General features: G+C 47.4%; 1 protein-coding gene across 1 annotated transcript in view; it reads right to left on the bottom strand.

The window, feature by feature from the left end:
- Nucleotides 1–512: 512 nt before the first annotated feature.
- The window catches only part of SCFD2 (sec1 family domain containing 2), a 367,958-nt gene continuing 353,464 nt past the window's right edge, over nucleotides 513–15,006 (bottom strand). The window contains exons 8-9 of the mRNA XM_019740184.2: nucleotides 10,778–10,897; nucleotides 513–1,929 (exon numbers count right to left, since the gene is read on the bottom strand). Of these exons, the coding sequence (XP_019595743.2) occupies nucleotides 1,837–1,929; nucleotides 10,778–10,897 (213 nt within the window). The 3' untranslated portion in view covers nucleotides 513–1,836. The remainder of the gene's footprint in view (nucleotides 1,930–10,777; nucleotides 10,898–15,006) is intronic.

Here is a 15,006-nt window from a genome sequence, read left to right as displayed (position 1 = left end):
CTTACTGATAATATTTACAAGCAGGAACGTCCACCTTTTATCATCTCAGATTAGAAGCTTTTGCATATTCCTTTCTTTTAAAAAATTAACTCATACAAATACATTAAAGCCACAAAAGTAATACCAAAATACATGTTCGCTGTGAAAAAAATTCAAACAACACAGACCTGTCTCGAGGGCAAGACCCCTGTTCTCTTAGCCCTCCTATTTTACAATCCTTCCCAGGGGTGATTACTTGTTAACAGTCTGGTTTTTATATTTACAGAACGTTTCCTTTGCAGATAGACATATGGTTTAAAACTTACCCTTGAGGAGATCCTCACACGGGGCCCGAGGACCAGCCGTGCCAGCTGCCCTTTCTGTGAGAGCCACCGGGTCACCGTCGCTTCAGGCTCATTCACCAGCACGGCAGGAACCTAGCAGAGTGCCGGGAACATGCCAGGCGCTCACACGAGATTTGGGAATGAATGGAGTGATTGACTGAATGAATAAATGCAGATTTGAGACACATAGCAGCTTACTTCTTTATTTTAGAAAATAGCAACCTCTGCTTTAAATATTTCTTTTGAGCTATTGCTATTTTCTCCCTTATTCAAATTCAAACTTCTAGATTAGTGGAAAGAAAAAAAGCATCTTCAGTATTGCAGCATCATGAAACAAGTGGTGTGAAGTGGAAAACATACTTGGACAGAAAAATAAAGAACATCAGTGTCTATAAAATCTACTGTGATTAGGTCTCAGACTGACTTCCGGCTTCACAATTTTTTCATAAAATGACTGTTTTGTCGAGAACTAAAACAGAGACATCTGAGTGTTCTGATTTACATTTTATCTCCTCCACCTTTTAATCCACACTAGAAACTGTTTTTCAGCTTTATCTCTTTATACGAACACCTTTTAGAAATGCTAGAAATTTCCATCAATGACACACTTACAAATGTGTGGGTTCCAAACAGTTAATTTTTGCCACGGTTCGTATATAATTTCACTAGGTGGTTCTAGATTTTTTTTGCTATGGCTAGGAAGAAAATTTAGAATTAGAAAAGAAAGTTTATATTTCAATAGAAATGAAATCACAAAAGTCACAGGGGTTGGGGTTCAAATCTAGACTCCCTGGGACCAGAAATCTTTATTGGGGATCTGCTTTTGGGAGGAGAGGAAACTTTTTACAGGCTGAGACAGCCCTCTCCTCAACCTCTCTCCCACTGCTGTTCCAAGTAGGCTGGCAGCCCTGCCCCGCGTGCAGGTGGGGACAATGCAGCCCGCTATGGTGGTGGGCCGACTTACAACGCAGGCAGACTACCAGAGCAGCCCTAACCTGGTCTCCCTCTTCTCCTAGCCTTTTCAGAAAGGTCTCAGATCGAGAAACAAAGCCTCCGATCCTATTTGCAATGCTCCTCCCTCATTCATATAATCTCAAGAAAAAGAAAAACACCAAACTTTCCTCGTACTCATAATTCTAAAGCATTCCTAACTTTTTGAGCAACTGCAGATCCAAAGGCCTGTAATCTACCAACAGGCATTTATTTAGAATTAATGAACTTGGAGGTGAAATCAGGAAGACCACAAATAGAGGATTAAAAATAAATTGAAATGATTACAAAGTAGGCCAGCTGAAAGACAGTTTGACATTTTTAAAAGAGTGGAAAAACATTAAAAAAAAAAAAAAAAGAATCAAAGCAACGTACTTCACTGTGGGTTCTCAAGACCCTTCGGGCAGAATTCAGTCATACCCACACTTAGTACTACGGACACTGGATTTGGAGGCATATGTTGAACGGTGACAGACAATAGCATGGTATTTCCAGCTCATGTAGGTCTCATCTTAGCAGATGCTCAGAAGCCAAGGTCTGGATGCAGCCGATCAGTTGCAAATAATAGCTCAGGAATGTTAAGTGGCTTCAGGAGTCGAGTGGACAGCACGATTACCTAACAACAGGAGGGGCAAACACACCGCAGACAATTAGGGAAGCCAATCCCAGGTTATTCGATGATGAGACACAAAATGGAATATATTTCTTTGGGGGAAGGCACAGAGTGGGTAGTGTGGAGAAAAAAGGCAGAAGGTGGTAGCTTGAATGCTATCAGATCTAGTGTCCTGGGTGGAAGGATAGCCTGTGGGACAGTGGGTTTGTGTCTGCTGAAACTTTCACCAACAGGCACTAAGAATGGCCCAGCCCAGCCACCTCCCTGCTGCTAAATTGAATTTGATCCTGCCATTCTGCCGTTGCTCTTCGATTCAGGAATTTGACCTCGAAGTAGAGGTTTGTCCCTCCTTCCCGGAGCATGAGAAGGCACACCCCACGGTAAATGTTGTGGGTGACAACGATGGTGACTGTACTCATTTCCTAGTACCATCGACTGGGCGGCTTAAATAACAGAAGTTTCCTGTCTCAGAGCTCTGCAGGCCAGAAGTCCAAGATCAAGGCGTTGGCAGGGCGGGTTCCTTCAGGGGGCTGTGAGGAAGCATCCGTTCCATGCTTCCCTCTTAGCTCCCTTGTGTCCTCATGTTGTTTTTCCTGTGTGTGTGTCTGTCTCTGTCCAAATTTCCCCTTATTATTGGGACACAGTCATACAGGCACCCTCATGATATCATCTTGATTTGATCACCTGCAAAGACCTATTTCCAAATAAGGTCACATTCATTCATAGTAGGGGTTTGGGCTTCAACACCTTTTGGGAGGGGGATGAACTTCAACTCGTAACAATGAGGATAATGGTAATATCAGCTAATATTGATCAGTTCTTATGATGTGCCAGCACCGAGGATGATCTCACTTAATATGCATTTAACCTTCGTAACCACCTTATGGAATAGGTACATAGAGTATTCTTATTTTTCAGGTAAGGAAAACAAAGTACAGGAAGGTTCAGTAACTTGTCCAAAGAAACAACAGAAAGTAGTTAAGTCAGGATTCCAACTCAGGCGAGCTGGCTCCACCTGCCGTCCTGCCAGGTACCACTTCTTTTGCTATCTCCCCTCTCACCCCCAGATTCGTCCCAGGTGTAACCAAACCAATGAATTTCCCAGGTTACTGATCAAAAACAGAGTCCACACTTGAATGTGGAGGCAAAGCAGATGCGGATGAAGTTAAGGGAGGAGAGGAAAAAAAGAAGCAATTTATAATTTTCTTGTTGTTAAAGAAATGAAGGTTATTAAAAGTTTTCTGCTTAAAACAAAAATTAGTCTTTAAAGCAGCTATTTTATTTTTTCTTGAAAGAGAATTAACTTAAAAAAATACATGGTAAACGTCAGCTTAATCATATTTTTGGCAGAAAAAAATACACTGAAATCTGTGCTTGCATTTTTTCCCTTGAGGGCAAATGATAAGTTTGAGGGCAGTGAGTGAATAGTAGAAGCCGCTATCATTCACACACATGGTTTAGATACCACGGCAACATGTGGCTTTGGAGAGGGTCTCCTAGGCCAACCTAACAGCTGGTGGAGAATGGTGACCCCCTCATCAGACACCCACAGAGCCCAGCTCCACTGCTGATTGGCTATGCCCGGGGAAAATCATTTCACTTGGAGACTCTATCTATCTATCTATCTATCTATCTATCTATCTATCTATCTATCTATCCATCCATCCATCCATCCATCCATCCATCCATCCATCCATCCATCCATCCATCTATCCATCATCTATCCATCCATCTATCTATCATCTATCCATCTATCTATCATCTATCCATCTATCCATCTATCCATCTATCCATCTATCCATCCATCCATCCATCCATCCATCCATCCATCCATCCATCCATCCATCCATCTATCTTACAAGGAAAACTGCAGCCCCGAGCTCGCAGCACTGTGGCAAGACCTACACAAGGTCAAGTGAATAGAGCACAGGAGATGCTCAGCAATTGAGAGCTGTTATTTTATTGTGGTTTTGTGATTGGGTCATAGGTCACTTTCTGAATCTTATGAAACCTAACAACTCTCTAGAAAAATATGCTTCATACACACTAGATTCTGAATATAGTGGTAGGTGGGTTGTGTACAACTAGGATTCATACACTACAAGTTAAGAAATCTTATTCAGATATTTTCAAAAACACATACATAACGACCACAATCCTTGGCACAGTCTCTGGTAGTGACTGTTGGGAGGTAGCAGAGGCCAGTGTAGCTGGGCTGCCACAGGCCCCTCTGTCCTTGGGACTTGGCAGTCCCCACCACCACTGCCAGATCCTCGGTCCTCAGTTCCAGTGCCAACATGGCCTATTCCTCTCTGGCTGAAGTGAGGGCAAGTGTAAGGGCTAGAGTGCGTCTCCCAGGATGCTTACGTCTTGTTGGCAGGACTGATGAACTTGAAGAGAAAAGGCTACAGACTCAGTGGATGCTGACCCTTCTAGAGCAGTGATAACTGAACCAAAGAATCCATCACTCTCAGTTTGTGTGCTGGGCTTCCAGCCACAGCTGACAGAGACTCTGGGTTTGGTCGCCTCGACCGAGCTGGAACCAAAGACCAGGCCCTTCGACATCTAAACAAGCAGAGAGTTACACAGCATGTGGGCTGAACCCGAGGGTGTCTGGGGCCTGCTCTGTACAGGGCTGAAGAGAAACAGATGGAAAACAGAGGCAGCATATGAAGTAAGTTAGCGGGTCTCTGAGGAGGGGATAGAGCAGCACTGAGACCCAGGGCTTTTGCTTGATAGTATAGGCTTAAGAACACAGGCTGAGCAGTGTCCAGGCTGGGTTGGACCCCAGCTGGGCCACTGTCCAGACAGGTAACTCAGGAGAGTTGCTTAATCATTCTGAGCCTCAATTTCCTCATCTGTAAAATGGGAATAATGATATCCGCCTCCCATGATTCTTATGAGGATCAGATGTGAACATATATGTAAAATATTTAGCATAATGACAGGCTCCAGGGGGCTTAAAATGGTAGCTATTATTGTCATTGGCTATCTTCATCCTCTGCTGTAGTCCCTCCATTTGGCTCAGAGCAGTCACCGGGGATGATGCAGGGAAGTAGTTTTCAGAGCCATCCTTCCCAAGTGTAAATCTGATCCTGTTACTCAGGGGCTTAAAATCCTTACCATCTCCTGCCTGCCCTTTGATAAGCCCAACCATTTTAGAGAGCATTTCAGGACTTTAGAATCTGATGGCTGCTCAGCTCTCCACACCCACCCCCTCGTCACCAACGCCCTTCACCATCACTCCTACGTTCTAGCCACTGCAAACTGTTTTCAGTTTCACAACTGAAGCTTTGGAGACGCTTCTTTTATCTGGAATATGAGGTCCCTCATTCTTTGCCTGATGACCTCTCAGTCTGTTCAGACATCACTGCCTCCAGGAAGCCTTCTCAGACCAGCCCCCACCACCAAGACAGTATGTTCCCATGGCTGTTGGTATCACCGTGTATTCCTGGTTTCCTTAAGTCTTTTCATTTTCTCAGCACAGGGACCAATACATAGCGGGTCCCTGATGTAGTGAGTTAGTGAATGATTAAATGTATGAACAAAAACAGTAAGACAATAAAGAATGCAGTGAGTTTAGCAGTGGCCAGCAGGAAGTTTCCCTAGTAAAATACAATTCACATAGCGCTGCATAAATTTGTTTCAAATCAATTCAACTAACAACCTATTTGTCTAAAATTCCTATTTTGAACGAAAAGCAGGATTGCGCGTCTAACATTTCATTTACAGTATAACAGTTGATGGTCCTTAAGCATTTTCACATCTTAGGTATCTTTTGAGGTTTAGATTGCTTTTGAGCATTTTCAGAGTTGTTGTTTATACTAGGATTCCCTGAGAGCCAGAACCAAGCCCCTACGGCAGCCTGGGGCCCTACAACGGCACTCGCTCCAGCTGGAAGGGGGGCGGTTCAGTCTTTGTGCTCAGCCGGCCCTGAGCTCACGCAGGAGCAGGCCAGTGCTGCCGAGGAACCACCCTCCCTGGCTTTCTTTCCACTTCCCACTTCTTCAGTCCATCGCTATAATCTGTAAGTGTCAGCATCTTCTAGTTCTATTTCTGCAGAACACAGAACAGAGGAAGCAGGGCTGTCCAGGATTTAGATTCCATATACCTCTGATTTCTAACATCATAAATTGAAAGGAACAGGAGATTTCTTTTAAACGTGGGAGATTCTTCCCAGGTCAAGGACCCCACGTATACACATCCGCACACATACAGTCACACATTCACACATGTGTGTTAGATAGGAAAGGTTTGTTCATTAAACCAGTGGGACAGTGGATTAATTCAATGGATAGGACAGAGCTTTCTGGAAAGCTCACTGTGAACCTCAGAGGTCAGTGTGCAGGGCTGACCAGGTTCTCCAAAGGAATGACAAGTGAGAGGTTTCAGATGGTCACCTCACCTTTGTCCGTTCTGATGGCTTTTCAAAAAGTAGTCACTTGACTCCTCTCCTTGGGCTTCCCAACAACTTTAGAATAACCTGGAGCCAGGTTTTACAGCCAGGATTCAGGTGTTCTGGAACCTCCAAAGTGCAAAATTGTGTGTGTAGGAGCACATTTCTGGGTCTACTTTGTAAAAAATTACATTATCATCAACTATTCAGCCCCAGAAATGTAGAACCACATGAAAGGCTGGGTGGGCACCATGCGTGTGCTTGAGAAAAGCCGTGGATGGTGGGTCAGCTTGCCCACTTGGTCTTCCTGTTTCCTGAGCTGGCCTGTCCCTGTGTTTTCTGGGAGGGTCCCTCCCTGTTATTTTCCTCCCACAACCTCAGGCTCCTGCTGGCCTCCTGGCCACCATCCAGCGACAGAGTTCAGCCTGCAGAGCTGTCTGGGCATGGAGCCCCACACCAGGCAGCGAGAGAGTGAGACAGAGGCCAGTGCCAGGCACACGCGAGTGAGGGAAGCCTGCAAACCTCCTACCGGTGCTTACGGCTGTGTGCAGTGAGGGGGTGGGGAGTTGCCTTTTTGATCCCTTTGTTTTTTTTGCCGTCAGGAAAGAGGCCCTTCTCCGGCTGCCCACCTTCTCCTACCAGCGTGCCAACAACAACCCCGGACAGTGAGTGGAGAAAACACGCCCATTTTAGTGTGTGACAACCGTCCTGTGGGAGGAGCGGGTGTGAGTGTGGCCTCTGGAGTCCACTGTTTCGTGCAACCCTTGTCACTTTTTCTGGATGTGCCTTGAATGGGTTCCATCCATTTCCTTTGAAGAGCTGATCCCTGAATGCCTTGCCAGCCTCAGCTCCCAGCCTTCTCCTTCCCGAGGAGCCTGTGCCATGTGAAGGAGCCTCCCCTCCAGTGACTGCCACCACAGCACGCATCTCTGGCTGGAGTGTCCGTGTTTAAGGTCCGTTGCTTACTATTAGTGTGTAAGTTGCACGGAAGCAGGCATGTGTCTGGTTACTGCTCTATCTTTAGCACAAAGAACACTGCTCGGCAGAAAGTAGATGAATAACAACTAATCCAGTTTAACAGACATGATTTTAAGTTCCTGTACTTGGGTCCAAAGGACACCCACGTAGGTACAGAATAGAGAAGACATGGATTAATAGCAATTGACACAAAAGACAGAGTGGTTTTAGCTGTCCATAATCTACACCAACAAGTTGGCGTGGTCTCCAGAAAAGTGACTTTTATCTACACTGCAATAACACAAGTAAAGTTTCTAGTGCTCAATATTTGGTATCCAATGAACAATCGTAACACCCCACGCCAGACCCTGCTTGAGGTCCTGAGAATAAAATAGTAACAAGTGCAAAGTCCTGAGGCTGGAGGGGAGTAAGCAAGCAGAAGGGTGGTAGGAAAAGAAGGCCCAGAGGCAGGCAGGAGGGAGATGGCGTGGGGCCTTGTAGGCCGTGGTGGGGTGAGGAGGAGAGGGCCCCAGGTGCTTCTGCACTGATCGGGCCACACCAGGGATGGCTGTCAGCTCCCATCGTGGGCAAGCGTAAGCGAGAGACACGCGGGGCCGAGGACAGTCAGGGCTGGGGTGGAGTGGCTGTAGGAACCAGGGATACTTGGTTTGGAGAAGAGTAGCCCTGGGGCAGGACACGCAGGAGAGGGATGGGCCCGATTTCCTTGTCAGTTCTGGGTGGCCCAACAGCTAGAACCAGCACTGATGAGCGAGCACACTGAGGAGGCCAATTTGGACTCATCTAGGGGAGGCATAATGTCCGACCAGTGAAGCCCTGCGAGACTCAAGGAGACTGCCGAGGGAGGGGCAAATCCTCGTCCCTGGAGATGCTTCTGTGTAGGCTGGATATTAAGGACAGAAGGAAGTACGACACACCTACATTGTCACTGACAGTTAATTCAGAGTCACTCCCTTGGTTGCCAGACGTGTCTTTGAGGGCTGTCAGTGCACAGATTCAGTTTAGTTCACAGTCGCATTCCCACAGCCATCTGTCTAAACACAGACTGACACTCGTGTGCATGGCAGTTTGTGTGCATGACTTCTGCTGCCCTTCTGAAAGCAGGAGGTCTGGGCAGAGCTGCAGGGCTGGGGCAGCTACGAGTCTGGGGAGGCCTAAGGAGAGGATCTCTGCCCCTGCAGGTGTCACTCCAGCAAACACCCAGGTAATCCACCTCCTTTGCAAATCTTGGAGATGAAGGGCACAGTGATAAAGACCCCCTTTTTGGAAGCTTCCTAGGGCCTGTTAACTTTTCGGGGGAACGTTTCGCACAAAGGCCGATAGCAGTCAAAGCTGCTGCTTAAGCCCAGGGCTCTTTGAGGAGCAAATGGCTGCACAGGGTCAGACTGCAGCAAAGCCACTGCAGATGTGGCCTCTGTTGTCAAACTCAGGTCACTCGGCTTTGAAAACGTCTGCATTTTATCCTTTTAGAGTGGGGATTAACATGTCTGTCAGGCTGTTACAATGCATGACTGTTCTGAATCGCTAAGAATTTGGTTTACCAGGTTAGGGGCGGCAAGAAGTGTGCTTTCTGATTTAAAAAAAAAATTGCCTTGCTGAAAAGGCAATCGCTCATTAAACAGATCCTTAACAGTGCTGATGGAGAGGGTGTTCAATGAGGCAGAATTCACCACTTTATCAGAAAGGTCACCAGCTCTGAACATGACACGTGAGTCACAGCAGAAATGGTCCCCACCAAAGACAGGTCACTCCCTTGCTCAAGAATCTACTGTAACTCCATAGATACCCGGGTCCCACTTTTCAGTTGGGTGTCTGGAGACCAACAGGGAGCAGGCCTTGTCAACCTCCCCAGGTGACCCACTCCAATGCCCAGCCAGCCTTCCTGCAGCCAATGAAGCCATCAGACTACAGGACTTATGGAGCTCCTGCGCTGTGCTCGGGCCTGGAAAACCACAGCCTTTGTCCTCAAGGTGTTTGCGTTTGCTTGAGGAGACGAGGCCAGCAGATAGGGAGCAGTGGGCAAGCGGTCAGGGCTGCATTGCAGACTATGGACTTGGGACGCCAGCAGAGGTGCAGGAAAGGCTTGGAACAACAGATGGGACAAGAAGACAAGAAGGAGGGCACACCTGGTCGGCTGCTGTTACTATCACCTGTCGTGGTCATAGCTGGTAAAATTTCAGTCGTGGGTGGAGGTGGGAGACAAAGACACTGGTACCCCTGGCAGCCAGGCCTGGGCTGGCATCCCACCGGGTTTCTGCGCCGCTGTGAGCGGTCCCCTGCACAAGCCAGCGTCCCACCCGAAGCACCACACTCACATCTCTGTTTTGCTTTCTCCAAACCATGGAAAGCTGCCGAGCTGCATGCAGAGGTAGCCCAAAGCTGAAGACATAACCCCAGGCGTGAGTCACAACCCGGAGTGGGGGTGGGGTCATGGGAAGATGTCGCAGTCTCCCTGTCGTCCAGCAGGACACTTCCGCGTCATGTAATACCCGGCTGCTGGGTCCCCCAGAGGACTGACACAAGTGCCCACAGCAGCAACCGTCTCAGTGATGTTCGCTTTTCTGGTTTTTCTCCCTCCGCTGTGCCTCTTTTCTGATTCCCTCACTTCTGCTTCTTGGCATTATTTCCCATGTCAGCTACCTGCTCTCATGTCCCCGTCTCAGGCTGTATTTTGGGGACCCCCCAAGGAAGGGTTTTCATCTTAGTGAGTTATAGGCTCTGCTTCCCCAGCCAGATCAGAGTGCACCAGGCAGGGACTCTCCTTTTCCTGGTCTTTCTCCTCGGTGCCCTGCGGCCTCATGCCAGGAGCCTCCGCTGGGCCTGCTCAGCAGCACAGTCCCTGCTCAGAAGGTTGATAATAACCGTGGCCACAATTTACTGGGGGTTATGGACCAGGCACTGGGCTAAGAGGCACGTTCTCTCCACTCGTCAGATTGCAGATTCAGAGCTGCCAGCCCCATTTCCACGTAACCCCCAGGCCTCTTACTTGGGGAGTGAGATGGGACTGACAGGAGACGACAGAGGAGAAAGATTCTACACTTGTCATTGTCTTAGTAATGTGCTGTCCCCAAGTCCTCTCGCCCAGCCCATTAACTGCCCCAGTGGGAAGGCAGTCCTGGGAGTTACCTTTAATTATCTGGAGCCTGGAAAGCAGGGAAAACTCCTGAGTCATTCAGCGCCGATTGGACACAAGAGAATTTATGTAGAAGCAGGGAATAGGGACAATAGTGCGTTAGCCCTTGAAGCCCAGAGGCAGGAGATGCTGCAAAAGGAAAGCTCTCTCCCCTCCTTGCACCCCCATCAGGAGGACGCAGGAAGGAGAATGTGACCTTAGCAGGAGCAGGTGGGAGAGGAGGAGGCGGGATGGAGAGGGGGGTTCTGGTCACCCTGAGAAGGGCCCTCCCCACCCTTCCTCCCCCTGGCCCTGACCCTGCCCCTGCCCCAGGACTCCCATGCTTATCACCAAACACGCCTTGGTACCTGGGTTCCTGGCTTCAGGGACAGCACGAGATCTTTGATCATTTTGGCTTCAGACACTGTGACTCCGCCCACCACAAACAGGATCAAGAGAGGGTGGTCGCTGGGGTGAGGCCGGCTCACCTGCAAAACAAAGCACCACCAGCGTCAGTCAGAGGGACCTCAGTGCAGAGCGCTGTGCAGCTGGGTGCCATGTCCTGGGGCCCCAGGGCTGCTGCCCCCACAGCGCAGGGGACCTGAACAGCCCTTAGAGAGACTATGATTTGTTAGTGATCAGACGTGTCCGTGGTTTGTGAGCCCACTGACTAGGAAAACGCGCAACATGTCACCTTATTACATCCCTTTAAGTAAATAGTCTATTGAAAGGGAACTTCAAGGAGTGGGGGCTATTAAGTAAGAAGAGAAGGCTGAGGGGCAATTCCTTCCTCATCAGCCTTCAGGTCTCAGCATAAAGGTGCCCTTTCTTTGTTACATAGCTCAGTTCATTTCCTGGGAGGCGCTTGCCAGAGCCTGTGGTGAGACCACTTGTTTGTTTCCTTCTTGGCTGTCTCCTGTATTAGAACACAAACTCTACAACGTGGGGACCTCGTCTGCCTGGTTCACTGCTGAATTCGCAGCTTACCCAGTGCAGTTTCGGGCACATAGTAGGTGTTCAATAAACATCTATGGAATTGAGGACCAGTCAGAGCCCTAGAAGGTGGTGGTGGAGGGAAGAGATGAACGAGAGCAGTGCCTGCCCTTGAGGAACTTACCATCTAGTGCAAACTTCATGCTCTTACCTTTCTGTAAACTAGTCTTAGCTGAGGGCTTACATTACATGGAATCCTCCACTAAGGCTGTGGAGAACTCCGCCGTATGACGTCACCAGTAAGGCAAAGCATTATTATAAACTAAAATGAGAATGACTCACAGTAACCCTTTAGGAAAGGCAAAATGCACAACACATTGATTTGGTGACTCATTGCACAGGACAAGGAAGGATTCCTGAAGAAAGTAAGTTTGGAGCAGAACCTGGAAGCCAGAGTGGGGGTGGTGAGGAGTGGCGGGAGAAGGGGTGAGAGCTACGTTCCGGAGGCTAACGGGCACCGTCCGGTGGAGCAGGCTGGAGGCCCAGCCAGGACAGAGCAAGCATGGAGTCCTGACAGGAAGGGTGCTGCCAGACGCTCACATGGCCACTGCAGCCAGAGGTGGGAGACACAGGCTTCCACTCCAGCAAGGGGAGGGTAGACCGCGGTAGTGAGTGTGTTCACTCATTCACACTCTCTAGTGCACAAGCCATGTTGGGGCCACTGGGCAGTCCCCAAGAGGAGCAGGGCGGGACAACAGGCTGACCAGAGCCCTTTCTCTAACCCTGCTCCAATGCCTTTCTCAATTGGGTTCTTCTGGCTCCCTTCCTTAAACATACCCACTTTTCAACATCTTATTTTAGAAACACTTAAAAAGGTAGTATATTAAGTGCTTCAGTTACATAAGTTACCCATTGGCTTCTGGAGAGGAAGTTCAGAATGGAAAAGAAGGAAGGAAGGAAGGAAGGGAGGGAGGAGGAAGGGAAAGGGGGAGAGGGGGAGGGAGGGGGAGGGAAGGAGAGGGAGGGAGAGAGAGGGAGAGAGAGAGAAATCTCTAAACTTTTTCAAAATGGATGGTGGTGAATACCGAAAAAAGTTAGGAAACTCTCTGATCTTTACAGAAAGATTCTAACGCCCTCCTCCCTTGTAGTTCCCTGCCTGCCCTGTAGCTCTCCTTCCCCTTGGTTGCACTTGTTAACTGTTTTGTTCTAATCTACATACCATACACCCATGACAATTCTGCTTTTGTCCCACTGTTCCCCTGGGATTGCTCTCATTGAAGTCTCCAATGGCCATCACATGAAGGAGTCAATGGACACCTTTTTATCTTTGTTTAACTGGTCATTTCTATGGCATTTGTCACAGTTGATGACATCCTTCTTGGCTACCACAATAGCACTCTCTTGGTTGTGCCTTCTTTCTGTTTCTTCTCAAATTTCTTCATAGGTTCCTTTTTTTGGTCGGCCCCTTTAAGTGTTGATGCTACTTAGGGCTCCAACTCTGGCCCCTGCTCTTTTCACTCAACGCCTCACCCTCGAAGGACCTCGTCTACTCACATGCCTTCAACAACCTTTTACCTACTTCCCAGCTCTGTGTCTTTAGCTCAGACATCTCTATTGAGTGGACACCCCCACTGGGATGCCTCCTAGGATCCCTAATACCAACAGGTTTCACATTTGATGCCAGATCTTCCCCAAGTCTATTCCTCCTCTTGACTTTCTAACAGCATCAACACCTTCACAGGCACCTAAGAGATACCCGAGCGGCATCGTAGCCTTTGCTGTCTCTTTCATCTCCCAGATCATGTCCTTCTAATTTCCACCCCCTCACATTTAATGATCTCGCCTTCATTTCTTCTGCCCCTGTTCTGGTCAGGCTTTGGTTCCTTCTTTAGTGGATTACTGCCACCGCCTTCTAATTCATCTCCCTGTCCCTGCTCTGGCCATTTCCCATCCAGTCTCTTCATTCCTGGCCGAGGAAGCTTTCTAAAATGCAAATATTTCTTACTGAATATACTGAGCACTGTGCTAAATATTTTTGTGTATTATCGTATTCAATTCTCAAAACATTGTTAGGAGGCCAACACAATTAGTGCATTTTGCAGATGAAGAGATTGAGGTATATATACAATGACTAAATCATGGAACCAGAGGCCAAAGTCTGGAGGCCATACTTTTAACCCCCCTCAGCTCTAACACACACTCACATTCTCTCCAAAGAGTCTCATGATTCTGAGGATAAAGTTCAAACTCCTTAATTCAGTATATAAAACGCTCATAACAAAGCTTTGATTTATGTCTCTATTTTTTTCTCCTCCACACACACTCTTTGCTAGAGCCATTCCCAATGATTTGAAACATGCCAAAGGCAGGATATTTGTTTATTTGTTTGTTTTGGAACATTTTGTTAAACATATGATACTTTAGTCAACATATGCACTGAAAAGAGCATTTATCACAAGCATTCACATCCATTTGTTTTCACAAAGTAAACAAACCTGTGGCATCAGCAACCAGATCAAGAAACAGAAAGCCAGGACCCCGGAGACCCTCTCATGGCCCCCTCCTGTCATTCCCTCACCAAGGGTAACTAACATCTTGACGTATAACACTCGACATTATACTTTGCCTTTTTTACTCCCACATTCGTAGGAAAGATCTGCAGCCCACAGGCATCGGCTAGGACCACACCAGTGGGCTTTGGCCTCTCTCTGTGCCCATGGCATTCCAATCTACTAAATGGAACTATCCATTTAATAATAAATGGAACTATCCATTCCATTAAATAGTTTGAATATCATCTGCACCCTATTGTTTATGTAGTATAGACAGTTTCTACTGTGTAAAGTACCCTCGCCTCCCTTTCTTTACCTCCTTCCCTCTTATTCCCTTGAAAAAGCATCTTCTCCCTAACAGTCTTTCAGCTTCTGCCTTGTGACCTCTGCCTACGCTTTGTCAGACTGGGCTGCTACCTTGCTATACCTGCTGTCTTCTACCCTAGACTGTAAGCTACTGGAGGGCAGCGACCAATCATATTTACCTTGGTATTTTGCGCTCTAAGCATTGACCTCGTGCAGCATAACAAACGTTGCATAAATAAAATGAATGAATGAATAAATGAGATCCACAGGTTAGTTGGAGATGCCTTTCTTTTTTCATAAGTCTTTTAGAAACTCTCATTGCTTTATGTGTGTTCTTCCTGGCTGAGTAACTAACCCGAAGTTCCTTCCAGCCCTACAAACAATTGTTGTTTCTCACTTAATCCTGGCACAGAAATAAAACTGGCTCCAGAATTTCAAGTGGTACGGTATGTTCCCGAAGACATATGGTTTCCATAAGAGAGTCTGGACTCTGAAGTACACTGTGAGAATCTTGGAAGGATGTATTGAAAAATGAAAAGGAAAAAAAAACCAAAAAACAGTAACAACAAAGAACAGTACCCTGGGGCCAGGGAGTTGAGGGAATGTGGGTTTTGGTACAAATAGATGGGTCTGATTAATGCATGTTGCTATTTTTGTTTCTGTTTAGATTTATGTTTTGATACCAGACTTTCCTTTTAGAACCTGTCAAGTTGGCAGGCGATTGGGCAGTGGAGTCTTTTCCATCAGAATAACACATGCCTTATAATCCGCCACACACAGCTGAGTCCTGTTTGTATATGAGTTCA

This window comes from Rhinolophus sinicus, linkage group LG02 (assembly GCF_036562045.2).
Source record: "Rhinolophus sinicus isolate RSC01 linkage group LG02, ASM3656204v1, whole genome shotgun sequence".
Classification (NCBI taxonomy): Eukaryota; Metazoa; Chordata; class Mammalia; order Chiroptera; family Rhinolophidae; genus Rhinolophus; species Rhinolophus sinicus.
Note: the sequence above shows the minus strand (reverse complement) of the source record. Positions and strands in the feature narration are given on the sequence as shown.